Source organism: Cottoperca gobio, chromosome 11, assembly GCF_900634415.1.
Source record: "Cottoperca gobio chromosome 11, fCotGob3.1, whole genome shotgun sequence".
Lineage (NCBI taxonomy): Eukaryota > Metazoa > Chordata > Actinopteri > Perciformes > Bovichtidae > Cottoperca > Cottoperca gobio.
The window spans coordinates 2009807-2035824 of record NC_041365.1 but is presented as its reverse complement, the minus strand read 5'-3'; the positions used below and the strand labels follow the sequence as shown (position 1 = coordinate 2035824).

General features: G+C 42.9%; 1 protein-coding gene across 5 annotated transcripts in view; it reads right to left on the bottom strand.

Annotated features, from left to right (window-relative positions):
- Window positions 1-26018, bottom strand: part of fhod3a (formin homology 2 domain containing 3a) — a 52065-nt gene that overhangs the window by 3671 nt on the left and 22376 nt on the right. For 3 of the 5 annotated variants that reach the window (XR_003833043.1, XM_029443581.1, XM_029443582.1), the window contains exons 4-23: window positions 23404-23471; window positions 22284-22389; window positions 16728-16822; window positions 15948-16059; window positions 15702-15796; window positions 15137-15280; window positions 14756-14991; window positions 12235-12666; window positions 11310-11369; window positions 10683-10817; window positions 10055-10105; window positions 8125-8342; window positions 6546-6842; window positions 5201-5901; window positions 4469-4609; window positions 2835-2993; window positions 2541-2723; window positions 1334-1453; window positions 917-1078; window positions 45-235 (exon numbers count right to left, since the gene is read on the bottom strand). Coding sequence is in view for 4 of the 5 variants with exons in the window: in XM_029443581.1 (XP_029299441.1) it covers window positions 45-235; window positions 917-1078; window positions 1334-1453; window positions 2541-2723; window positions 2835-2993; window positions 4469-4609; window positions 5201-5901; window positions 6546-6842; window positions 8125-8342; window positions 10055-10105; window positions 10683-10817; window positions 11310-11369; window positions 12235-12666; window positions 14756-14991; window positions 15137-15280; window positions 15702-15796; window positions 15948-16059; window positions 16728-16822; window positions 22284-22389; window positions 23404-23471 (3706 nt within the window). In the remaining variant the exon portion in view is untranslated. Of the gene's footprint in view, window positions 1-44; window positions 236-916; window positions 1079-1333; window positions 1454-2540; window positions 2724-2834; window positions 2994-4468; window positions 4610-5200; window positions 5902-6545; window positions 6843-8124; window positions 8343-10054; window positions 10106-10682; window positions 10818-11309; window positions 11370-12234; window positions 12667-14562; window positions 14590-14755; window positions 14992-15136; window positions 15281-15701; window positions 15797-15947; window positions 16060-16727; window positions 16823-22283; window positions 22390-23403; window positions 23472-26018 lie in introns of all 5 variants that reach the window. The other 2 variants (XM_029443583.1, XM_029443584.1) reach the window with 2 other exon arrangements.

Here is a 26018-nt window from a genome sequence, read left to right as displayed (position 1 = left end):
TTGTGTTCTGTTACATGGATGAAGCGAGTCGTGAGGAGAACTACCTGTTGATGATCCTGCGGTGAACGATCTTGAGGATGATAATCCTCTCGGCGCAGTCTTTGAGGAAGTCGGACATCTTCTGCTTCAGCTGGGGCTTCATCTCATGCTTGGCGATCACCTTCAGGTGGTCCCACGAGGCTTTGCAGCGCCGCTCCATCTGACACAGGTTCTCCTGCAGCTGGTCGAAATCCACCTGGCAGAAGAGAGGTTGATACGAATAAGAGAGTTGTAGAAAAGCTTGCATCCTTAACAAAATGTTAGGAGTCCTTTCAGAAACTCTCTGCCGTCAAAATCATTCATTACACTGTACAACATTATACAGGAATTAAGTGGAATAACCTACTTTTGATTTGGAATTATCATTTGAATAAAAATACTACTGAGTGTTCATGTATGTGCATGATTAGCATATTGGCTTCCCAGAATGCATTGTTCTCCACTGACCCTTCTTTTTTTTGTAGCTTGACTATATCATTGAAACTTGCTGTGTCACTTTAAAACCTGTTAAGTTTGTTGTTTCCTCTATATATAATAAGTATGAATGCTTTTAATGATGATCAGCATCCACTTCAGTACATACGCCCCAAAAACGTTCATTTAAAAAGGTCACTGAGAACAGCCCGACACGTTATCTGTTAACAGTAAGACCAGAAGTGAGGAATCAACTCTTCAAACGGACTAAATGGAAACAAATGGGAAGCTAATTACTGATTACGTTTATTGAATGTTTTCCCTCTCAGTGTGTTGACTTTAAACTAATGAATCAAGTTGGGTTCAGTAACTCACATCTTTAAGGCAGCAGAGGATGTTATGTTTTTACAGGATGCGAAACAGTACAAATACAAGCGTTTCCATTGTTGAGTGCAGAGCGTACTTTTGCAGATCGTGTGATGGCTCCGATCTCGGAGTAGAGGTCGGTGCTCTGAGGGAAGTTCTCCACCACCACGGAGCAGGCGTGATGCAGCAGAGACTGCTTGTGAACCGTGTCCTTCACCTCTGGAACCTTCTGCAAATACGTCAACTCGAAGCCTTTAGCCTGGACACACGGACGCACGACCAAAGAAATATTGAGCAAAGAAGACGTCTGGAGTGCTATTATAAGGTACATTGTCTTCTCACTGAATTATAGAAGCTATGCGATGTCATTTATAATCTATAATTACAGGCGTAGAATAGCCACGCTCCGTTAAAATAACTGACTGTCTCTGCAATTACTACAAACCACTACTGCAAACAAAAGAAGCTTGTCATTATGTCCCAGTGTGATGAACCCGATACGATCTTGACTCACATTGGTGCCGTTGAGGAAGTTTCCCATAGAGAGCAGTGTGGCGAGGATGTAGCGGAGAGTTTTGTTCTTCTCCAGCTGTTCCATACCCTCCTTCAGATCCTGCAGCGGCTCTGCTACTTCCTGGGAGGAGGAAAACACACACACACACACACACACACACATCATTAGTGGAGTCAATTAAGACATGTGCTTCTCTCATCTACGGTCTATAAAAGTGTGGAACAGGTGCACCTGGTCCAGCTTGTTTGAGGTCATGACAGGTCGCTGTCCCGGTATCACACGTGCTTCTGATTACAAGAAGCGTTTTTGTTTTTGTCATGCAGCAGGTTGCTCTTGCGTGTGTGCGTGTGTGTGTGTGTGTGTGTGTGTGTGTGTGCCTGCACGGTATGTTGCCCTCCATTAAGCCTCCCACTAGCAAACCGTCCCACGGAGTCGAGCCGGGAACGCCGCTCTACCGAGAGTGCGGTCGGCAATCACGCCTTTCATGGAGATTAAAGACAACTGCGTCCTGCGGAAAGCCGTAAAACATTTACAGGACAGAAATGGCGTGTTTTTCATTCTCTTGGTTTTGACTTTGAACTTCTCCTCCTGGATGCATTCCAGGAGGAGAGGAAGAGGAAGACGAGGTGCCGCTAATAAGCGTGCATATTTTGCTATGATGTAACTATGTTGATGTTTTGCGGATGTTGTTTGTACTAAGAAGGATGTTGATACTTACTGACACGGGCACAAGACACACGCACGCACACACACACACACACACACACACACACACACACACACACACACACACACACACACACACACACACACACACACATGTTGTGCACATTTACTCAACCCTTTATGGTGCAGAGTTCATTTGGCTTTGTATGCGTGTGTCTGTTTCTCCTTTAATGAAACCACAATAACTTGCCAAGTATGGTTTTCATTGTTTGGTTTGGCCTTCACTCTTCATTCTTATGAACAGTATCTACCTTTTCTTTTCATCAAATACTTATACAGTGGAAACCGCTTATAGTAATCAGTGACACAGATCCAGCCTCAGGTAGCCAGCCGGGTTAAAACAAATAGATTTCCGTACGTTGTAATGTATAAAAAGATCCAAGATGAACACTGTAAGCGGACTACTTCACAAGCTTTTTGATCCATGTAAGCACTGTAGTTGTATCTAATCGCAACAGCACTGTCCCGTGTCGACACAGACCTTTTGCGTTGCCTCGTAGTCCATTTTGAAGGCCCAGAGTTGGAGTCTGGCAGAGAGCTCGCTGATGGAGGACAGCGTGAGGAGGAACTGCTCTGCGGAGCCCAGAGGGACGTCAGGGTTGGCCAGCTGGGCCTCCTGGATCTTCTGCTTCTCCTCCTCAGTGGGGATCATCGTCAGGATTTTCTGAGGGGTAAGGACACAGCAGGATAAGAGAGGACGGCAGGATACGAGTGACAGGTGTCATGGACGAGATGAAGGAGTTTCACTGTCTTCACCGTCGTCTGTATCTCTCACCTCAATGCCCTCCTTGTGGAGCGCATACTCGTCAAAGTTAAGGATGGCCGTCTTGATGGTGCGAGGAGGAGGCAGCACAGTCAGACCGATGTTGATGGCGTTACTCCTCTTGGAATCCAAAACGATGACCTCCTGACGCTTGCCGTCTGCCGCTGTTTTCTAGGACACAAAAATACAGAGAAGGTCAATGCTGGGTCTCCTTCTCTCTCTCTCTTCCTTCCTTCGTCTCTCTCTCTCTGTCTCTTCTCTGTGTGGTCTGCTTTATGGGGCTTGTAAGGATTAGAGGGATCATCACTCAGGTTACATTGACTGCAGCTGTGGGAACTATATGGAGAGTAGGAACAGGAAATACCTTACAGTACGTGTGTGTGTTAATGTGGGTGTTTGCACAAGTCGGCAGTCATATTGTCACCGTCTGTGAACATATGACCTCACCAGCGCTTTATAAGCTGTAAATGGAAGGAAGTCGTAATATGTGAGCACATAAAAGTGTAACAGAGTAGCTGCTAAGACCTGGTTACTGCCACGAGGAAGTTATATCCTCACCATATGCAGACTGGAAGACTTACAGTACGACTTACTGGCACTGTTGAGTTACATCTTACAGGTTATGCTGTCGGGATATGTGACTCACTTCCAGGGTCTGATATCAACTTTTGTAACTGCCTGCCACTGTGGCATGCGATTTTATTTATTTTTTATGTCTGCACTGCATATCTGCCATATTTTAAATCTAATATGTTCTAAATTAATTTCAGATTTATCAGATCAAACGTAGCAAACTTAGATAACTAGCAAAGACTGATGATCGTACAGCTGAGGTGAAATTGATTTGAACTTTGCGATCTCTTAAATATCTAAAACATACTTAACATTCTGATGGTTACGGTAAGAAAACCATAGACGCTGAAGAAGGGAACAAAGGAGAGTCTGCAATATTCTGGTGGTCCTCTGAATCCTGGATTCTCTCATTAACCGCCAGCTTTGCTTGAGCTGCGGACCACCATCGTACATCACATTATGTGTCGACCAGAAGCCGACCCGAGGTGAGTAACTAACGCCTGGTTTTAGTTCCCTATTTTACAGAGCATACTTTTCTTATTTAGAGGCTTTGTGACAATTACAAAGGATTCACAACTCCCATGTTTGATCAGAACGCACGTGACCTCGCTTAACCCTTCAAACTACTTTCATGTGCTGGAGATGATGGACACCCAACCCCCCCTGGGCTGTGTGGCTGGCAAAGGCATGTTTCCCCATGTCAGATTTTCGCTAAATTCTTTGTAGATAAAGCAATAAAAAAATAAATAAAACAATTCAAGTTTATTTTGTTTTTATTAAAATTTTTCTTTTTTTGCTTTGCCATTCACATTCCCTCCAACACACACCTACAGTCAGAGACAGAGTGGAGGAAAGGAGAGGGGTGAACTAAAATAAATTTCCACCACGCACCCCCCACCGTCGCACAGACCTCTTCAAGCCTCTTCTATACAATATATACAGTAGGGGGTCCCTGCACCACGCCACACCAGTTTGGGGGTCCTTGGCCCGAAAAACGTTGAAGACCCCTGGTTTAAGACATCATGCAGTATCATACAGTGAGTCTATAAGAAGTTCAGGCACTGGTTGTTTACCTTTGTAACTGGCATTTCCTTCGATTTCGACTCAAAAAGGTGTTCCAGTTTGGCTGTGTCCATTTTCACTGGTTCCAGTTTGGACCAGAACGAGTCTCCGCTCCGCTTGTAGTCCCTGTACTGAGGGTCTGTCGGACGCACCTGAAAACAAACAGAGCAGACGTTGACTGACTTAGGTAGAGACATGTGTTCGACTCTCATATCCAGCAATAAAAGAGGTGATTTAGAGACAAACTAGCACAAATAATAGCACGGTGTTTGAGAGGACTATTGAAAGGTTAATGAAAACATGCTGTCTTATTAGCACTCAACAACAAAACAGGATTTTCTGTACATTTCATTACATTTCAGGAAAAAGTCCCATCATGTGACCGAAGACTAAATATAGAATGATAAGAAAATGGCTGCATATCAGAAACTACAAGGAGCACAATGAAGTATTTGGTATCTATGAGCTCATATCAAAGATATGCACATATATGCAGTGTAATAAAATATTTCATATGCATTTGAAGTGTTTTTCCTTCTTTTTTTTTTATCCTGATAAAAGTGTGATTTTTTTAATGCGATCTGAAAAATTCAAAGATTAAACCTTTACATATTTGGCCAAAGTATGTAAGTCTGTACCAGATTTCAAGACTTAAGACCAATCAGAACAAATGTTTTTGCCTTATCAACGTAGAAACAGTGATGGTTGCACCTGACAGATGGAAATAGTCATCCTCGACTCACCTCGCTCCAGAAGAGCCGGATTGTCTTTTTCTTCTTGTTGAAGAGAGGCGGCTCCGGGGGAGGAGGCACTGGAATTGTGGCACCAAAGGAAGGGGGAAGAGGAGGCCTCATAATCCCAAGCAAGGGAGGGGGCGGGGGGCAGCAGCCTAGCATGGGTGGGGGCGGAGGGAAGCGGAATATGCAGGGTGGAGGAGGCGGCGGGGGCGGGAGGTCACCGCATCCTCCCATCAAAACGGCATCCAGAATGTCTTTGTCGTCTTCCTCCGTCAGGTCGGTGAAGTTGATGTCCCCGATGCGCAGCTCTCGAGGGCTGGCCAGGAGCTGGTCCCAGATCGTGTCCGATTCCTTCTTGGGTGGGGGAGGAGGGGGCTCGTTGGCTGGGACATCCAGGTGAGGAGGTAACGAAGCGAGGTCCTTGACCAAGTTTCCGAACCGCTCAGCCAACGGTCGTATGTTCCCGTGTTGCTCTGACTTGTCAGCGTTGCCCTGGTCATCGGCCACTTGCACCTCAGCATCCTCCTGGGTTTCTTTGTCCTCCCCCTCTCCTTTCTCTTTCTCCTTCTCCTTCTCCACATCCTCTTCTTCCTCCTCCTCCTCCTCGTCGCTGGGCTTCTTGTTCTGGGAGTACAGCATGTCCAGCATGAAGAGCTTGCTGTTGAGGAGTTTGCCACACTGATCGTTCACCTCTGGCTCCTTAAAGCCTGAGAAGGAGGTTGATGGAGTTAAGAGGAGAGACATGAATAAGAACAAGTGCACACTCAGATAGTTAATAGTTATAGTATACTCTAGGATATCTCTGATTTGAACAGCAAGCCTGCAATAAACTGGAGGTGTGGGGCATTTGGTGTTTTTGGAGCTTGACCTTTAGGAATAATCATGTGTTTGTTCCCCCATAATTTACACAAAACTTTACTTTTTCTTTCAGGATCTTTCTTTCATATGAAGGAATTACACATCCCTGGGCTGCATGCAGGAGAACGTGCACAAGAGCCGCTTCGTTTCGAACACTCGCACACCATGTTGTTGAGATTTGGGAGAGCCCGTCAGCTCCTGTGGGAGCCTCTGCCCACACTTTTGAGACTACACACACTGAAAGTTAGGTTTACATTCATCGTTACTCACCAAAATACATTGTGTTACATCCAGTACTGTTCCTGCAAACTGCATGAATGACACACTCATCTAGACATCGTTCAATAGCATCACTAGCGGTTAAATATTCCACAGTGTAACTTTACAAATGACTGTAATGGTGTTACATAGTGAGTTATTGAATGAAGGTGATGAAAATCATTCATCTGGTTCAAATATATATATGTTGAATGTCAGCTCACAGTGCACCCACCATTCTCACTGCCCCCCCTCTCCTCTCTCTCCAGAGTGCTGCTGGCAGAGGAGATGCTGGACGCCGAGCAGTTGTCCTTCTCATTCACTTCCTCATTCTGTCGTTCTTTGTCACTCAGGATCCCGCTGTCCGACTCCGCCTCCTCTTTCTCCTTCTCCGGCTCCCGCTCACACTCTTCAGTTTCTTCCTCCTTTTCTGCTGCTGCTGTTTCCTCCTGTACGTCCTCCTCTTTCTGTTCTTCCTCTTCAGCAGTGGCCTCTTTTTCCTCTACACTGGCACTGGAGTCATCAGCCTCTCCTGTCACAAAGAAAATCACTTTATTCTCTAAAATGCTCATTTACTTTCTGCAATGAAATACACTTGGTTGTCTTTGATTTCTGCACATGGGACGCCCCTGTAGCAACACACATTCACACGCATTGATAAGAAAAACACACATCCATACACTGATGTAAAGAATATGGCAGGTACAGAAAGCCAGGCTGTTGCAGGACCAGGATATGAACAGGAAATGAAGAATTAAGTTCCTGTTTATGTCAAAACACACACAAACACGTAACTCCGCAGTACAGTCCATGCAGTGATGCAGGCGGGGTTAGAATAACATGACACTGTGAGGCCTCATACACTCACCTAAGTGAGCTACAGTACCTCAGCTCATGGCTACGCAGCTCCAAAAAACAAGCCTTTTTTTCTTACACAAAAAGTCTCGGAATTACACTTTCAAAAAGGTCTTTCAGAAACCCGTTTGACCCTTTCACCCATATCCTCTCTCTGTGTGTTTTCTTCTTTCAACCCCCCCCCCCCTCCCCACCCCCCCGATGGTGTCCCCTCCACTCTGAGATTTTCCACAATCTGTCTCGCCTCGCCTTCTCTTGCTCACGCTAGCATGCTAATTTAAACGGCAGGCTGCAAACTGAAGGTTAAGCATGATTGCTTTGGGGTTCAACGTTACGTCCCCATAGTATCAAATCAGCAGAATTCAAAGTCACACAAATGCTCTGACATCTTTAAAACTGCAGTAATCTGTTCAACGCATTTACATTCAGTAATTTACTTTTCTACAGAGTTACTTTCATTGTTAGCGGTGGAGTCCACAACTCTCGTGCTGGATTCAGACTGCCTGACTTCACATGCTAGAGGGACACACAGGACACGATGCATGTATGTAATCCAGCGTTACCGCAATTCTATCTCAGAAATCATACTACTGTTCACTGAAACAACTTACAGTGTGCACAGCATAAAATCAGACCGCGGTTGCAATTATTCTTCCACCTTCTTTGTTAAACAACGTGAGTTTGTTTGGCTGCTCTGTAAACAGACACACCAGTTGCTCTTCTGTTTGTAGTTTTGACAAAGTAGCTGCTGAAGGAGTGTCTGTTAGTGCTATAGTAACACAAAACCTAACACAGGTGGCTACATGATTGTACTTTAGTGCTCTAAACAAACAGGTAGGATTAGTTTACTTCCTGTCAGCCTTCATCTCGTCGTCTAAGCTATTTCCCCAGAGACACCGTGGTATGAGCGTCGACATATGACAGCTACTCCATCAAACAGTGTTTCTCAGTTGTCCTACCAGTCTCAGAGGGTGTGTAGGGGATGGCGGGGGTCCCGGCTTCGAGGTCAGCCTCTGCGTCCTCCTGGGAGGCGAAAGAGGACGGGGTGCTGCTGCGAGATGACGAGGGCCAAGCCTCCGCGGGCTCAAAAGTCAGGTTGAGGTCAGGGCGAGTCCTCGGCACCCGGACGTGCTCCCTCTCGTACTCCTCCGACGCCAGACGCTCCACGTTCTTATACCTGAAAGAGAGCAAGAGCGAGAGAGAGAGAGAGGGAGGATCAGAGGAGGCGAGATGCAAAGACAGAGTCCGAAACAATGCACCTACTGTCTTGCCTTTCGTGTTGGCCTTTGCCAAATTGCCCTAAACTAAACTAGTTACCACTCAGACGATTTCCTTGCATTCATCACAAACTTCCAACCTTCTCTGTTTCACTTTCTAAGTTCCACCATCCTGTCTGGCTAAATGCTATCACCTGCAGTCCAAATGTGCAACCAGAGGGAGTTTGGAGAAGAAGAGACAGTGTTAGAAACGAGAGGACGGTCGAGAGGCAAGGAGAATGACAGGAGAGCAGAATGGGAGAGATAGGGAGAGGTTAGTGATAGTTTGGCTGCTGAAAGGCCAAACATCAGAAGTGAATCAGAATAAACCTGTTCAAGATGTGCCTCGATCAGCTCTCCTCCCTTGTCCTCTTCCTTCGTACATTTCTCCCGATACCAAACTTAACCACTCAACCTGCCAGCCAGAACAGAGATTAAGGGCACTGAGTCAACCCTTTCTCTCTCCCTCTCTCTCTCTCTCTCTCTCTCTCTCTCTCTCTCTCTCTCTCTCTCTCTCTCTCTCCCTCTCTCTCTAACCCCTCCTCTTTCCCACCATACCATGAATGTGTGGAGCTTCTGTTCAGAGCTCATTAGCATCAGGCCACTTCAGAGGTCTGAAGAAACTGGATAGCAATAAATGTGTGTGTGTGTGTGTGTGTGTGTGTTTTCAATGTTTGTGCGTGTGATTAACAGTGAAATAGAGCGAGTGTGTCAGGTGTGTGTTGTGTACTTCAACGTGGACCAAAAACCTTCAAGATGCTGTATTCATTTACACACTTGGAATTAAAAGGAGGTAAATGACAGTTTTGCAAAGCACCAACGTAACACACTATCACCGGAACATCTCTTTATGTTCATAAATCGCTCTTTGATAAGTCATTTACTGTATGTGTCTGCGAAGCTGCACTTTTACTCTACAGTAACTGCAACATTTTGCTACATTTGCACTTTGTAACTTGTAACTAATAGTGACACATTATCCAAACGCTGCTGATGGAGATGTTAGTTGTGCAGGTATTTGATCATAAACCAAAGTTCCAGACAGAAACAAAAACATTGTGTTCAGTGGCTTTAACAAACCAAAATGATTTGCTACATGCTTCAGGAATCCAGTTTCAGTCCAACATAATGATATAGTGCAATTGTTTTCAGGTTTAAAAGGTTGCGGGGGACACTGACCACCTTATGTCTGCATCGAGTATGATCCTGAATCTAATCGTGACCTCGCATACCCTCTTGAGTAAACCTCTTGTTTCCTGTGATTCACATTTGCACACAAACACATGTTTATTAGCCCAATGAAAATTCTTCGTGTGTCTTTAAACGTACAAGTGCTCGAGTAAAATGTGTGAGTGTGTACGTGCACGTGCACTCTGTGAAAAGCTTGACAAATGCTGGGATCTGATTTTCTCACAGCACGCAGCCAAAACAATCAAGCCCTTGGCAGAGCAGTTAAAATACAGGGAGACAGAGCAAAGAGAAATAGTTTCAGTATCCCCCCCCCCACCAACCTTTTTAACCTGAAAACAATTACACTATTACCGGGCTTCCCAAACCACAGGCTGAAACGTATCCCCCGTGGGTTCAGCTGTTCTGTGAGTGTGTGTGGTTTTGATTTAGTGCACACACTTACCTCTCCTCCCGCGCAAGCCTGGCCTCTTCCATTTTATCCACATAGTCGCGGCTGTGAGAGAAACACAAACAGAACATTTGAAAGCATAATGATCACTCCCTACAGCAGTGTGGTTCTCTGTCGCCCTGCAAGTGTGAATATGACACGTTTGAAAATCTTGCATACAAGCAGTTAAGGTATCCCGTGATTCCAAACTCATCGTTACTGTTAGTGTTTTCAAAAAGTGTATAAAATCCAGATATTTTCTATCTTTTTGCACTTATTTTACACACTTATTACTTTAATTAATGTCTTCCTTGGGCCGCGGAGGCACTGCCAAATGATTAGATTAAATTAAAATTAGATTTATTTTTGATTATTTAACTGTGCTCAAGAATTCACATAAATATAAAATGTCAAATTAAAATGCATCATTTCGATGACCAGTAACGTTTGATTATCACCACGCAAATCACGACACATCATCAGGTAGAGACAAACGTGTGAAGAGGAAATATGACCCTGAATACATTACATTTGAACAAAAAAGTCAAATTTTGCTTTTTCATTTATGACCATTCTTTTAATATCCTGTCTTTTGTTAGTCCCCCATATCAAACCGAGTAAAATCAAGCCAGTGATGCCTCACCTGTGCTTGTTCCTCTCCTCCCTCTCTATCCTCAGCAGCCTCTCCTCTCTCTCCACACGACGGCGCTCCCGCTCGGCCGCCAGAGATTCCTGGTGTTGTCGGTACGAGGAGGACAGAAGACCTCCCAAAGCAGGTCTGAAGAAGAGACGAGAAAGATAAAAGTGTGACGCAGTCAGTGTGATGCTGTGACTCTCAAGCACCGTTTTAAAACATTTCATCCAAGAGTCAAAGATTTAAATGATGCTTCATAATGAACAGTTTTTTCATCTGCCCGAATCTGCCGTACGACTGTGATGCAATATGACGACACAAACAGCTAAATATGTCCATGAACATAACGCAACACAGGCTCCTTGCATAAACAGAGCCTCTATATGTGTACGTGTGTGTTGAACACGCCATCAATAATGTTTTAATGACTGTATTCTCCAATGAGGAAATAGGAGCAGCTGCTTAGTAACTGGGAAACCAAATTGACTTCAGTACGTCATCACCACGAATGCACACAGTCCATACCTTTTTACACATGTGAGTGTGTGCATGTTTGGTTCCGTAAACACACAAGTGTGTATTTTAAGAATGTTTTCATGTATGTGTGCAAGAAAATGTTGGGCGCAGGGCTCTCACCTGGAGGTGGTGGGCGTACTTGGGGTGCTGAGAGAGGAATAGGACATGAGACCTCCATTCCTGGAGGAGAAAAAATGGGTGACAGTAAGTGACCTCTCCAGTCACCCAGTTACTGGACACCACAGTGACCAGTGCAAAGCCGGTGGCGAGAAACAAATGTGACACCTTGTTACATAACAGGAATGCTGTTGGTGCAACACTTAGAGGTATCCTATTTCATAACGGCTGTGGTGTTTATTCTCTTATGTTCCTGGAAAATTCCAGGCAAGGTGTCTCACTTCACTTACAGTCCACTGTGAATCTGAAAAGACCCTTTGCTAAATTATATTTACTTTGACAACACATTTAGCCGGCAACAATTTTCATTTTTAAGCTATGTTATTTAAGTTATATGCAGAATAATGTGAAATATTGTAAATATGCACAATTATTACCAAACAGGACTTAAAATGTAGCATCTGAAAATTGTATCATAATAACAGTCTATGGGTAGGGTACAAATCTTACACAGCAATACAGTGAATGGAGAAAGTAAAGCAGAGTTCCATGAAAATAATCAGAAGCAAGGAGAGACTATACAGGGATGCAGGCGCTGTAGTGTTTTTGAAAAGGAGGGAAAAGCTGTGGAAGTCAGAAAACAAATCGAGGATCGCAAACACGTGATGACTATCCACGCATTGAAAGAACTAAGAAAAAGGGATGTGAAGGAACAAGAGAGTTGACTGAAGGTGAGAAGCCGTGCAGAAGAGAAAATAACTGGTGAAAAGGGAGGTGATGAGTAACAATAAGTGGTGCAAAGAGATCCAAGCTGGTAAAAGGATAAAAGCCAGAAACAGAAGTGAAAAGTGGAACTTCGAAGAGCAGTGAGGAAAGCTTTCTGTGCTTCTTGGACTCATGGGAGATTGAGCTCTGCTGTCCGTCTGACCTGGGAGGCGTTGTTTTGGGAGACTCCTCACTGGGTTTGGGGGACTCCTCTCTGGGTTTGGGTGGAGCCGGGGGTGACGGCTCCTCATCGAGATCGTAGGAGAAGAGGTGGAAGGGTGAGTGGGGCAGGTAGGGCATGCGTTCGGGGGATGGACGGGAGCTTCCGCGTGATGGCGGGCTGACCTCCTTGGTAGCCGGGACAGTGACGATGGACCTCTTCCTGGCCAGCAGGGAGGACAGAAGGGAGGGTTGGGCAGGGGGGCTGAGAGGGGAGGACACAGGAGGAGAAAAGGTGGAGGTAGAGGGGGAGTGGATTGTGGGTGCTGGAGTTGGTTCATTCCGATTCCTCTGCTCCTCCTCTTTGATATTCTCCTTTCTGGAAGTGATGGTGATGGACTGGACGGTTGTTCGTTGAACTATGGATGGAAGATGTCTAGGGACAGAGGAAGGTTTTGAGAGGAATAAATGGATGAAACTGGGCAAATTAAAGAGAAGTAGTACCATATGTACCCCACTGGAGCCTTAAAGGGAAGGTTCAGATTGTTTGAAGTGGGGTTGTATGAGGTTCTTGGTGGTGACACACCCCAGACTATGATATATATACTATAAGTAACTCATACAACCCCACTTCACACAATCCAAACTATCCTTTACACCAAGTACATAGGCCACAAGGAGATCAAATCAACCACATATACAATAGAAAAAGTGACAAAAGAGACATTTAAATAGCTTTGTGGCTTTATATATAGACTTTATAGATAGACCCCCATAGTATTAGAAGTGGCAGGACATTACTTCATTTTCATGTTACCACCATGTCCTAAAATACCTGAGGGTGCTCAGTTTAGACACTGTATCAGCCCCCTTCTGATCATCCGAGTCAGACTCAGTCTCTGGAGTCGTCTCCTCCTCCTCCTCCTCCTCCTCCTCCTCTATCTCATCCTCACATTCCTCCTCTCTGCAGAGGCAGGGGGGTGGGTGAATGGGTGGAACATTTAAGGGGAGGATTGAAGGAGAGACGATACGATACATAAGATACGCATGCAAATGGCAATCACCACACTTTTGAAGAAATAAAGAGATTGAACGGAGAGATGGAGGGGGATGAGATGGATGTGTGATGTATTGTTTCAGTAATTTCTCATGCAAAAATGATATAAAATGCTGTTTTCAGCCTCTGAAATATGGATATTCCTGCTTTTCTCTGTTGTGTATCATAATAAACGGAGTATCTTTTACGAAACAAGACATTTAAGATATCACCTTGAACTTTGAGAAACTGGGATGGACATCTTTCGCTATTTTCCAACATTTTATAGATCAAATGATTAATCTAATCTGGGGTATTAATTAATAATGTAAATAATCGTTAATTGCAGCTCTACGATCAAACCACACAAACATTTATGATGCTCAAAGACAACAAACAAGGACATGACATCTATCAGACTGAGATAAAGTGATAGAGAAACAAATGGATTGAACAGGGTAGAGGGGGGGGGATGTTTCCTATTACACACTCCATGCCTTCAGTTAGCTAGTTTTACATGCACAACTACACACAATATGATGACAGGGTAGAGGGGAAGGAAATAAGCCTTTGGCTGAAGAACTGACTTGAGATCAGTGTCACCAAACAGCTTTGTCGAGTGAAACCAGATGAGCCTTTCTTGCAGTCGAGTCAGCTTGTGCTGCCAGGTGTTCCACAAGACCGGAGCCATGTGTGTGTGACGAATGGGACGGCCAATGCAAGCTATGTTTGTTTTTTCTGTGCGTGCATACATAATACGAAGCAGTCTCGGACATAAACAACGTTCACTTCATTCAACAAACCATATGCACGTCCACACACACTTTGTGTACTTTTTCACTTCCGTTTCAAGATACAAGTATGTGCTAAAATGCACACTCCTACACACAACCACCATTTCTAATACTAGCGGAAGAATGGGACATCATCTGCTTCCGTCACGTTACACACTGACAGGATAAAGAGATGAAGGGTGAAGGACATATAGAGGAAAGATTTACCTGAGGGAAACAGCTACAGCCCGCTCCAAATTCTCCTGTTTGTGCGTTCACACACACAGCACTGAAATAAGCCTGTGCTGGTTTAACGTGAGCTTGTATTAGAATTACGAACCCTCAAGGCTTGTGCAGCTGCTGAGCACAAATCTAAACCAGTGTTTTATTTCATTGCAGAGTAAAACAAAACACTCAGAGTGACACTAGTAGCTGTTACAGCATGTAGGTGAGGAGAAGCAGTCAAAAACAAAGGCAGAAGGCCACAGCCGCTGGCCTTTTTCAGACAAACCTTTGAACTTACATGGATTGAAGGAAACCTGACAATGCTCTGGAGCAGAAAGTGTTGGTACAAGACAGTCAGAACTTCTCTCTTGGGCTCATTCAACAAGTGATGACTTAAGGCACCAATCATTCTTTATACCTGCTGAAAACCAACCCCTTCATGCTCCACAACTTGTTGATTCAGTCACTCCTTCATATTGCCCTTCTCTCACCTCTCGCTCATGTCTTCAGCTCTCTGTCCATAGAAAGGCTGAATGCCGGCTCTCTGCGGGGACGCAGGGCTGCAGGGCGAGGCCTGACCGGATCGGCCGAGAGAGGCCCTGCGGCTCCGCCTTCTCTCCAGGCCGTGCATTTTGTCTCCGGCCCCAAGGCTGACTCGTCTGCGGTCCCGGCGTCCTATTGGTGGAGGCTGGCTGTCATCGTCCCCGTCTTCATGCCGTATGCTCATCTGGGGGAAAAGTGGGAGCAAGTGCTTCATTGAGCAAATGCACTATAAATACTCCATTGAGCCATATTAATTAAATGTGAGCAGCATTTACTAGATGAAATCTGATCTTTAATTAAAAGGTATATTTCAATTGTGATCTTCAAACCTCATAGATGTTGAGCTGCTCAACCAAGTCCAGATCGGTGCCTTTCCGCCCCAGATGTCTTTGGGACACCGTGTCCATGCCCTGTTCCTCCAGACCATCCACCATATCGTAAAATGAGTCCTGATCAGGCAGAGCTGCGAGCGTCTGCAGGAAGAGACCGATCAGTCATCAAGGTGTAACAGAAGTTTGGAATCCTTTGATTTGAAACATTTTGGTAGCTAAATATTGCAATATTGCATAATCAGTAGGGGTGGAACGATTCTCCAAATCAAAAAGAACACCGAGGTAGATGAACTTTCTAATTTAACTTCATGTAAATTAACTAAATAAAGAGAACCAGTCTACACATTGCTGGCAGTTGACTTGTCCATTAGTAAACCTACAAATTGAACTGCAATCTCAGGTTAATTAGCCGTTGCACCCCTTATGTATATATTCAGTTGTTATGGGAAACTCTGGGATATCTTGTACAAAACTGCATCTTTTAAATCATACCAGAGTTATATTTTCCTATATCCAGTCCTTAATAAAACAAATATGATTAAAAGAAAACGTATGTAAACACCTTATTGATGAGGGTCATGGCGTAGACCAGCAGCTCTGTGTCTACACCATCCTTCTCATGCAAGATCTCCATAGTGTTGGACCAAGGCTTGCATCCTGGAAATCAATACATAAGAAATAAAAACATGAATAACTTTGTCACCCCCCCCCCCCCTTCCTACAGGTCAACCAGTAAACAGTAAATAACACAGACTAATGAATGAGAACATGTTCCTCAGCAGCTGGTGCCATGTGGACGTATTTATACCTCTCTTGGTGTCCACAGAGCTGATGGCTTCTATCAGCAGCGGACCGTTGGACTCGGAGTACTCCACAAACACCAACAGCAGCTTCAGAGTTGTTTTCACCACCAGACGGAACTAGAGAGGAGGGAATACAAAATTAGAAACTGATACAAGAAACAAAACAAACAACGGATTTATTATGTTGACCAGCATGTTTTGAAATCTGCTATATTTTCCCTCTGCTCGCACCATATCTCTAAATCTTCGTTTATTAGGGGCTTCTAGATCAGACGGCATGAATTCACATGATACACACAAATAAATACAGACGGCCTATATGAATTGTCTTGTTGCCAATACTGCTAAATCTATGTGTGAATAATATGTTGTCTACGGGTTCCCATCGTTCCCAGTTTAATGATAGGGAGTGTATTTGTTGAATATGTGCTTTTCTGTTTCCATATTGAAAATAAATCTAATTTTAAATTAAATAAATAGAAACTGGAATCCAGACTGATACTTTCAGTGCAAAGCAGTGAAGTGTACCATCATAAAATGATGAAAATACCCACAAAGCCAACGAATGACACCACCCTCAGGTCAGGACACAGACTACAATCAGTAGCAGATGTGTTTGTGTATGTTTTTTTCTGGGTATAAAAGTTAAAAATAATGCTGACCAAACAATGAATGTCTACCCCAGAGCTGATGACAGCCTGCTTGCAGTTTGAGTGTGTGTGGTTGTTGGTCTCTTTGCTCTTTTTTTTGTAGTATGTATGTACTGGATGCTCACTCGGCAGTACCTTAGAGCCAACAAGAGTGTACAGCCACTGGATCGTCTCAGCGTGCCCAATGACTCCGTTCATCCCGTCCACATACAGCATGATCTGCCCCAGAGCTGAGAAAGAGGGAGGAGAACGAAACTAAAAGTTAGAGAGACGGGACACATTTAGAATGTGGATTCAACACATGCTGTAAACAAACCAAGCACACAAACTGAAAACTATGTGGAGCCTACAGGTCCATTTATAGTCGCTATAAATAACATGGAAAGCCGTAAGGAACTAAGACTTTGCTTCCGTATAGTTTGGGTCTTTAGGACATAAACACAAAGAGCAGGAAATGGAAATCATTTGGAAATGTAATTGTTTCTTAAAGTATTTCCCATGGCAGAAAGACGCACATCATTAGTTTTATATGTCCTGGAGACAACATGTGTTTTCCCTTTCTGGCCACGCGGTCAATGTGCTGAGTTGCCTTTGCACTCAGTATTTATGTTTTCAGACATTTTTGGATTATCAGTAATGGAAAGTAACAAAGTCGAGTTACTAAGTACTGTGTATAAATACGTTTTGTAGTATACGTTATTTAAGTATTTCTATTGTATGCTATACTTTATAATTCTATTTCACCACATTTCAGAGGAAAATATTGTAATTTTTACTCTAGTTACCAATCACTTTGCATAAAGCGTAGGTCTTCAACAGGGGGTCCGCGACCCCCAGGCGGTCTGCGGAGGTGGTCGTTTTTTAATATTTTTTTTTTTTTTTGCTTGGCGCATTCACATTCCCTCCTCCGCTGTGTTTCGCGAAGGGTGGGACTTCGCTCCCGACACACACACCTACAGTCAGAGACAGAGCGGAGGACAGGCGAGGGGTGAACTAAAAGAAATTCGCGCCAGGCCCCCTCCCACCTCTTCAAGCCTCTTCTATAGAGTAGGGGGTCCCTGCTCCACGCTACACCAGTTTGGGGGTCCTTGGCATAAAGGAATGTAAAAGAGCTTTTCAAATAGGTAGTATTGTTATAGACTTAAATACCTAACAGTATATATAGTTCCATCTCAACCTGCTTACACGTTAATGAACTGATCATTTAATAGATTTAATGTGTGTGTGTGTGTGTGTGTGTGTGTGTGTGTGTGTGTGTGTGTGTGTGTGTGTGTGTGTGTGTGTGTGTGTGTGTGTGTATGTGAGTTTCAAATAAATTAGGCAATGCAAAGCAAGTGGTTGGTATTTTGGTGGACTTGGATAACATATTAGATGTCCCAGAATCATGTCTGTCTTTGGGCTCGGCTGGTAATTCTATTGACAAAGGCAAACAAAGTATTTGGAGGAGGATGGAAAAACAATGCTTGAAAATGTAACTAGTACAAGTGCATTATTTAGATTAAATATCAGTGTGTCTGAAAATAAAACCGGCACCATGAGCAGAATGACTTGACTCAACCTTCTGTCTTTAAAGCTGCTGCGCTGATATACCCATGAAGCACCTGTGTTCTGTAATATTTTTAACGCTTCATTTGTTGGACGCACTCCCAGATAGACTATAAAAAAACTCAACTCGCTGACGTGTAACTGCTCAGAGAAGAATATAGTTATATTGTGTACGTGACAATATTATCAGTGACTCGAGTGACTCTCAATACAGCCGTGTGAATGTAGCAAAATACAGAGTGAGGTTTCAAGAAAACTGACTGTTATAATAATAATAATAAATAATAATAATAATAATAATAACAATAATAATAATAATAATAATAATAATAATAATAATAATAGCTTTATTTTTCTTATAGTAACTTTTGAGGGACTCATGGAGGCTTTAGACATATGAAGGCAGAACAGATACAAATAGTGGTAGCAGGGTTTGCCAGGGATAACAGGATTAAGAGAGTCTGTAAGACGAGGTGAACAGGTAGGCTTCAATTAGTTTTTTGGGAAGATTTTCACAGAAGCAGCATTTCGATGTTTCTTCCAGGAGAGAGTTCCAGAAGGTGGGGGCTGCCACACTGACGGCTCTGCCCATAAAAGTGTGTCCGGTTGCTGTGGGGAGTGTTGAGAAGAACACAGATTCCAGGATGAGGTATATGGGAGGAGTCTGATAAAAAGTCAGTACTTTTCATAATTCCTAAATAAAAACAGTCTTTGCAGCTTCTTTAAGCAACATTTGTGAAAGTTATTCCAACAGGGAAGACTGTAGAGGAGGTTTCTGCTGTTGCTTAATGTCAAAGCAGCGCTGATTATTTTAAGATCGGACCGTGTGTCGAAAGGAAAGTGAAGGAGAATTCTCTCATATCATATCACCACATGATAAAGACGAGTTTCTGTGAAGAGAGAAAGCTCAGCTCACACACATCGTGAACAACAGAAGAAGACAGACACTTTGATTTCATCCTCCTCAACCATGTTTAGGTACTCAAACTTGAGAATTGAAGCTATAGCTTCAATTCTTGGACTAAACATCAAAGCGTATGACGACAAAACATGCCAGGCACCAGCAAATATTTTGTCTGTTGATGACTTTCATCTGCACAGCCTCGTTGGGAGACGACAGGTTTATGTGGATGAGTTTTTCATCGATGAAAAAGAGTTTTTTGATCCGGAGTATGACTGCGACTTCATTGATATCTCTGACTCGGCTAAGTGCATGAGAGGTGATGAGCTTTACGAGCGCCCAAAAGGTTGGTACCGCATTGCCTTAAAGGTCAAAGGTAAATATCCAGGCGGAGACACCTGGTTGGGCGAAGAAAGATGGAGGAATCACTCTGTACCTGGAGAATGGCCTGTTTCCTACCATGGAACAAGCTTAGATGGAGCCAAAGGCATCATCAGGAGCCACTACAAGGCAGGAGGCAGAGCTCTATATGGAAGAGGAATCTACTCAACTCCAGATATACATGTCGCTGAGAGAGAGGACAATGCCAAGTCCTTCACATCCAACAAGACGGGGAAACGTTACAAAGTGATCCTGCAAAATCGAATCAATCCTGAAAGAAGAGAGATATGCCAACGATCTGACTACTGGCTCGTTCGCATTCAAAAAGGAATGTTCAGATCGAGGGAGAAAAAGACCGTAAAGAAATCTATTCGACCTTACGGCATTCTGATTCAGGAAATAAAGGACGACGATGATAACGATGATGATGATGATAACGGTGATGACAACGCTTCATTCACCTGTTTCTGCATTTAAAGGGATGTTTAATTAGAGCCAGAGCAAGTGTCTACTTGTTTGTTGATCAAGGGCCTTTCAACAGCTTTATACTAGGCTTATACTCACTATGTCTGTCGTTGTCTTCACAATGTAAAACATGCATTAACTTTCAATCCAAAATATTAACAAAGCTGTGTTTCTAAAGGCCCTGTCACACGTATCCCTTCAGTGTTTCATTGGTGCTGGGGTGTTAGTGGATGTCCTTCAGAGACTCGTGCTAGTTTTGAAACTGTCGGCTGACACAGAACACAGAAGTGTTTTCTTCAAATGTGCTAACTGCACAAAACAAATACACCATATTAATACAAATGGTTTGATGAGGTTAGAAGTGAAGAAAATGGAAACCGCCCTCTGTACAAAGAAGAAATATTCGAGGAGGAATGTTCGGCTGGATGGAGAGAAAGACAGTAGAGAGATCTATTCGACCCTTATTTAACAATGACGGGGGTAATAACTAGTCTTTTCCCCCAGACCTGTTGTTCAAGAAAGTGTCTTATTCTCTATAGCTGTAGGGCTATCAAAAAACATTTATTTTTGTCTATTCTTATACGGTTTTATTTGATTTAAATGATTATCTGTCACACGTAAGTTTATGTTTGAGAGGGAAAAAAGGGAAAGCAAGGTCCTCTCTGGGCAGTAATTATTATTATTGTGCTTCATGCATTATTATTTCACTTTTGTTCTATTTTGATGTTTGATAAATACTCACATGTAGTGTATACCATGTTGTATGTCACTCTAAGAAGAGAGACAAAGGAGGAAGTGAAAGAGAGAGTTGGACAAGAACAGGAAGTGTGTGTGCAAGAAAGACTGAGGGTGAGAGACAGAGTTGCACTTCCTAAAACCGAACCCAAAATGTTTTTTTTCCCAGATATATTCATGTTTATTATAGGTTTGTATTACTGTTAACAATCTTAATGGTATTATTATTAGTAGTTTTTAGTCATATTATCCAAACACTTGTATTTAATGGTTCTGTTATTATTTGTATTACTAATTGTGCTTATTGGTAACTTAAGGCCCTGTCACACATATCCGTATGACAAAAACGTATGCCGGCGCATATGAAATATTGGCAATCGGTTGATATAAATTAAGGGTAAGTTGTGATCGTTTGAAGGACGCAGACGATACGCCGAACACGCCAGACACACGGCCCTGTCACACAGCTCCGTATGGCAGGAACATGCCGGCGTATATCAAAAGTAGCTCAAAATGTGTCAGAGTCCAAATACGTCCAACTTTTCCACAGCGGTGTTGTAGCTGACGCATACATAACGAATACATAACGAATTATTATACGTATGTCAAACATTGCTATCGTATCACTTACTTATTTAAAACGTATCAGAGCGTCTGGACAACGGAGCTGGAAAAGTGCCGTTTGGTTTATGTCATGCTGATGCTGGAGAACGACTAACATGCTGAACGCTAGCTGTACTGTAGAAACACGTGTAATAAGTTACTCCGTCGTCAGGCATAATGTTAACATAGGGTAGGAATAGGTTATCCACTCGTTATCAATACATTGGCTGTAGGATTCACCGTCAGCCGACGTAGCCTATATCTAACGTACCTCTAACGTAGTCACGTAGGTATTCACGTAGGTATTTACGTAGGTAAGTATTCACGTACTATATTCACGTAGGTAAGTTCTCACGTACTATATTTACGTAGGTAAATATTCAACTACGTATTCCGTATTCACGTATGTGTAACGTCACGTCTGCATATCTTATGAAGCACACGTCGGGTACGTCCGGTAATTTTGAAAATGCTCAAAACATCAGCGTTCAACAACGTACCCCAGCGTAACACCGCCTGCTCTTAACAAATACTACTTATACCTTACCTTATATCAACGTAAACCAGCGCATTGCCGATATTTTGTATACTCCATATTTTTGTATACGTTATGCATTTGTTGGGTATTCGTCTGATACATTTTGTATAAGTAAGTGATACAATATCAATAGGTTAGACATGCGTATCTGTATATGTTTACTTTTCCGATCCGATCCGATGAAAAGTTGGACGTATTTGGACTCTGACAAATTTTCGTATGCGTCGGCATACGTTTCTGTCATACGGATATGTGTGACAGGGCCTTTAACACACACCTGCACAACTACACAAAATATATTCTGTTACATTTATGTTTTGCAAAACTTTGTTGATGTTTAATAAAAGTTATTTTAAGAATTCAAATCTACTGTTGCCATCAGTTGATTATTCCATAGATATTTTTTTGTTTTTTTTCACTGTTTCACTTAACAATCTTTTAAATATATTTAATATAAAAGTCAGTATTCATACTTGTAAAACTATATTTGATTATGGTAATCAGAGAGGGAGAGAGACTATACCTCTTAATATGTAGTTCTGGTAGTTCTGGTCAGCTTCTGCGCCCACCTTGATGAGACATGTCAGACCTTCAGCCATCACAAACTCATGAACCAGATCTTTGTCATCCTGAAGTAAAACAGAGAGAGGAAGAAGAGGAGATGTTAGCTCATTATACACTGGCTGCATTTATACAGAATCATACAGAATCCCCCCTAAAACTCATCATTTTACTCAAGTGGATTCTGACTTCATTCAGTTTTACCACATGGTGTCAGTAATGTGCAGGATTAGGACTAACGTTGACAGTACATAAACACCACACTGGTTCAGCTGATACATGCACTCCATGTGTCCACAACCATGTGTTGTCACTTTTGACATATCATCTCTTATAGCAAAAAACAAATTAAAAAGTATAATGAAAGCAGTTTAAGAGTTCTGACCAAACTCAAAGAATGCTGCCTTCAGGTGCACTATCAAGGTTCCGACGTCTCAGTTACGCTCATTCGAGGGTGAAAAATGAGTCTGGAACCTGGTAGAAAGTCATGGCATTTGTGTTTTTTTCCAGCAAATCTGCACAAAGCTTCATGCTTTAGCAGTGGAATGAGGAGGAGATGTAACGGATCTTTTCATTCAACTGACATGACGTCCATGTTGTGGTCACATGATCAGATGTACATGTTTTTTGGGGGCGATTTACGTGTGTGCAAATTGTAATCATGATGCTGCAATAAAAAGTTCTCACGTTGCTAATTTGTTTGTTTTATTACAGTTGAGGTTTTGTGTGTGTGTGTGTGTGTGTGTGTGTGTGTGTGTGTGTGTGTGTGTGTGTGTGTGTGTGTGTGTGTGTGTGTGTGTGCTTGCTTGTGTGTGCTCTAGACAAAGCACTTTGTGTTTTAGGTGGCTGACTTGTCTCAGCTTAAAATAAAGATTCACACAAACACAGATGCAAACACCCCCATACACACACCGAGACACACACACACACACAGACACACAGACACAGACACACAGACACACACAAGAAACGCCACGTTGATGGAGATCCCTGTCATCATGGAGGCGCACGGTGGCCACAATAACCAACTGTACTCTGCATCAACAAACTGACAGTAATTGCATGTGAAATATGCGTGTTACCTGAAAAATTTGCTTTAGAGAGAACAGTGCCCTTCTCAAGTCACGTCCATTGGAGTTATACAGTCTTTCTGGAGGGAGAGAGAGACAAAGAAGCGGTTATTTGTCTATAAGTCAACAAACAGTATCAAAAAGCTCATGCAAAATGTGAAAAACTATTTTCAACTAAATGTTTCCACCTGATTTTAAGCAAGTTTTTTTGTTTTCTGTTTTTACACAGTGTTTATATTGTTCCTTCCCCTGCACACCTTTCATCTCTCACCGATCCTCATGTGTTTCATGACTAGGTCAATAAAACGTGGAAGTTAAATGAGTCTCAGCTGTGCAAAAATTGCACAACAGTTTGAGATGCAGAGGAACGCCGAGGTCCATGGAACCAATCGCACTCCTCGGCTCTGCTCACCTGAGGCAAGCACTTCATCACACACTTTCACCGCATCCTCACTCCCAGAGCAACACATGCATGGTCTCTCTCTCTCTCTCTCTCTCTCTCTCTCTCTCTCTCTCTCTCTCTCATACACACGCACACACACACACACACACACACACACACACACACACACACACACACACTGGAGTGGTGATTAGAGCTGTGTTGGAATGTTAATGAGCTGCTGGCCAGGCTTCAACGGTGAGGTATTCAGGTCACGACACGGAAAGCACTCAGAACCAACGACTACGAGCTCTTATACCATCTGATATTCAACCTTTTTACTTCTATACTGGAACACAAAGAGATCATTAATATACTTCTATCATATAACAGGGCCTTCAAATGTTGTAACGTGTGACGTTGTGATCTGTACCTGGTGTTTCATATCTCCTATTGTAACATTACAATAATACTTTTTTTTAAATCTGGGGGTTAGTTATACATTTCTGTTACTCTATGTTGCAGTAATAGTACTTTATCATATTCTATAGTATGTATTCTCTTCAACACCATTACAATCATCATATTTCTACTATATTCACATAGGTATGGTTATCATGCGATATGGATATTTGATCTTTCTTGTGAGGTACTTTATGTCAGTGTCTGTTAGGCTATGCTGTACAGAGGTAGACACAATGCAACAAATACTACTCTTGTGAAACCTATAAAGTACATTTTTTGGTAAGAATGTGTAATTAAATTGTACATTTAAATATTATGTACATTTTGGAGGTTATATTACACTTTCCATCATTCCTCTTATTGTGTCTTCCCCTAAGTATTTTTATTTGCATACTATATAACTGCACAGTACTTGTATTTGCATATACATACCACTATAATGATCAGACAGAAACAAACATAAATATTTTCCTAAGTGCTCTGCATTAAGCTGCAAGTCTGTTCAGTTCAGGGTCAGTACTGTCCATTTGTGCGTACCAACAGTTGTGTATTCAACTGTGTGTCAGCAGGGGGTCTGAGAGTATAAATCCAGAGTTCGTATGTTGATGACAAATCCTTCGGTCCAGCAGGAGTGGGTTAAAGCATGCAGAAGTAAGACCTGCTGTCTGTAGCTCAGAGGGAACAGTCGCTAAGCTAAACAAGACTAACCCATAGCACAGGGTCAAAATCATTATCATTCCTCACACAGACAAAGAATTAAGGGCCTTTCTGTTTCTCCATCTGCAGGACCCTGTTTGCGAGATCAGCAGTGGCATTCATGAAATGCATATGTGATAGTCTACAGCAGAGATAATCAAATCATGCAAATCATTAGGGACAAAATGGAACTGGCAATAGCTTAGGAATGAATGACTCCAAACGCATAAAAAAAAAAAGCAAAGAGGAATATTTATACATAAGCATGACAGAGGCGGACTAAGAGAAGGGAATGGAAGGAAAGGGAAGGAAAGGACTAAACAGATCAGGAGAGAAAATTAAGGAAGGAAAGGAAAGAGAGGAAAGGAGAGCAGAGGAAATGAGAGCAGAGGAAAGGAGAGCAGAGGAAAGGAGAGCAGAGGAAATGAGAGCAGAGGAAAGGAGAGCAGAGGAAAGGAGAGGAAAGGAAAGGAAAGGAAAGGAAAGGAAAGTAGAGGACAGGAAAGGAGAGCAGAGGAAATGAGAGCAGAAGAAAGGAGAGCAGAGGAGAGCAGAGGAAAGGAGAGCAGAGGAGAGGAGAGGAAATGAGAGCAGAAGAAAGGAGAGCAGAGGAGAGCAGAGGAAAGGAGAGCAGAGGAGAGCAGAGGAAATGAGAGCAGAAGAAAGGAGAGCAGAGGAGAGGAGAGGAAAGGAAACGGGTGACCACAGGCCAGGGTCTGATTTGAGGAAAGAAAGCCAATTGCTTCTGGGTAATCAAGGCAGAGTAGACAAATGAGAGAGCCGAAGACATGGAATTCCCCTTTCCAAAAATACACAAACTACTAAAAGTTTGGTGCCACATCTTTTCAGTAAACTGTTGATTTTTAACCCTTTCTGAGCAAGTCCAGCTGATAGAAAAGATGTTCAGAAACAGAACAAAACACAGAATCCTTTATTATTTTTGGGTTATTTCCTTGTTCGTGTTTCTCTAATTTCCCCCGGAAATCAAGTGTCCACTTAATGATGCAAGGAACACTCAGTGTGGTTCAGTCGGTCACGTGTTCAGGTTCATGGTCCTCATCAGGCCATGAGTGGGTCTGTCAGA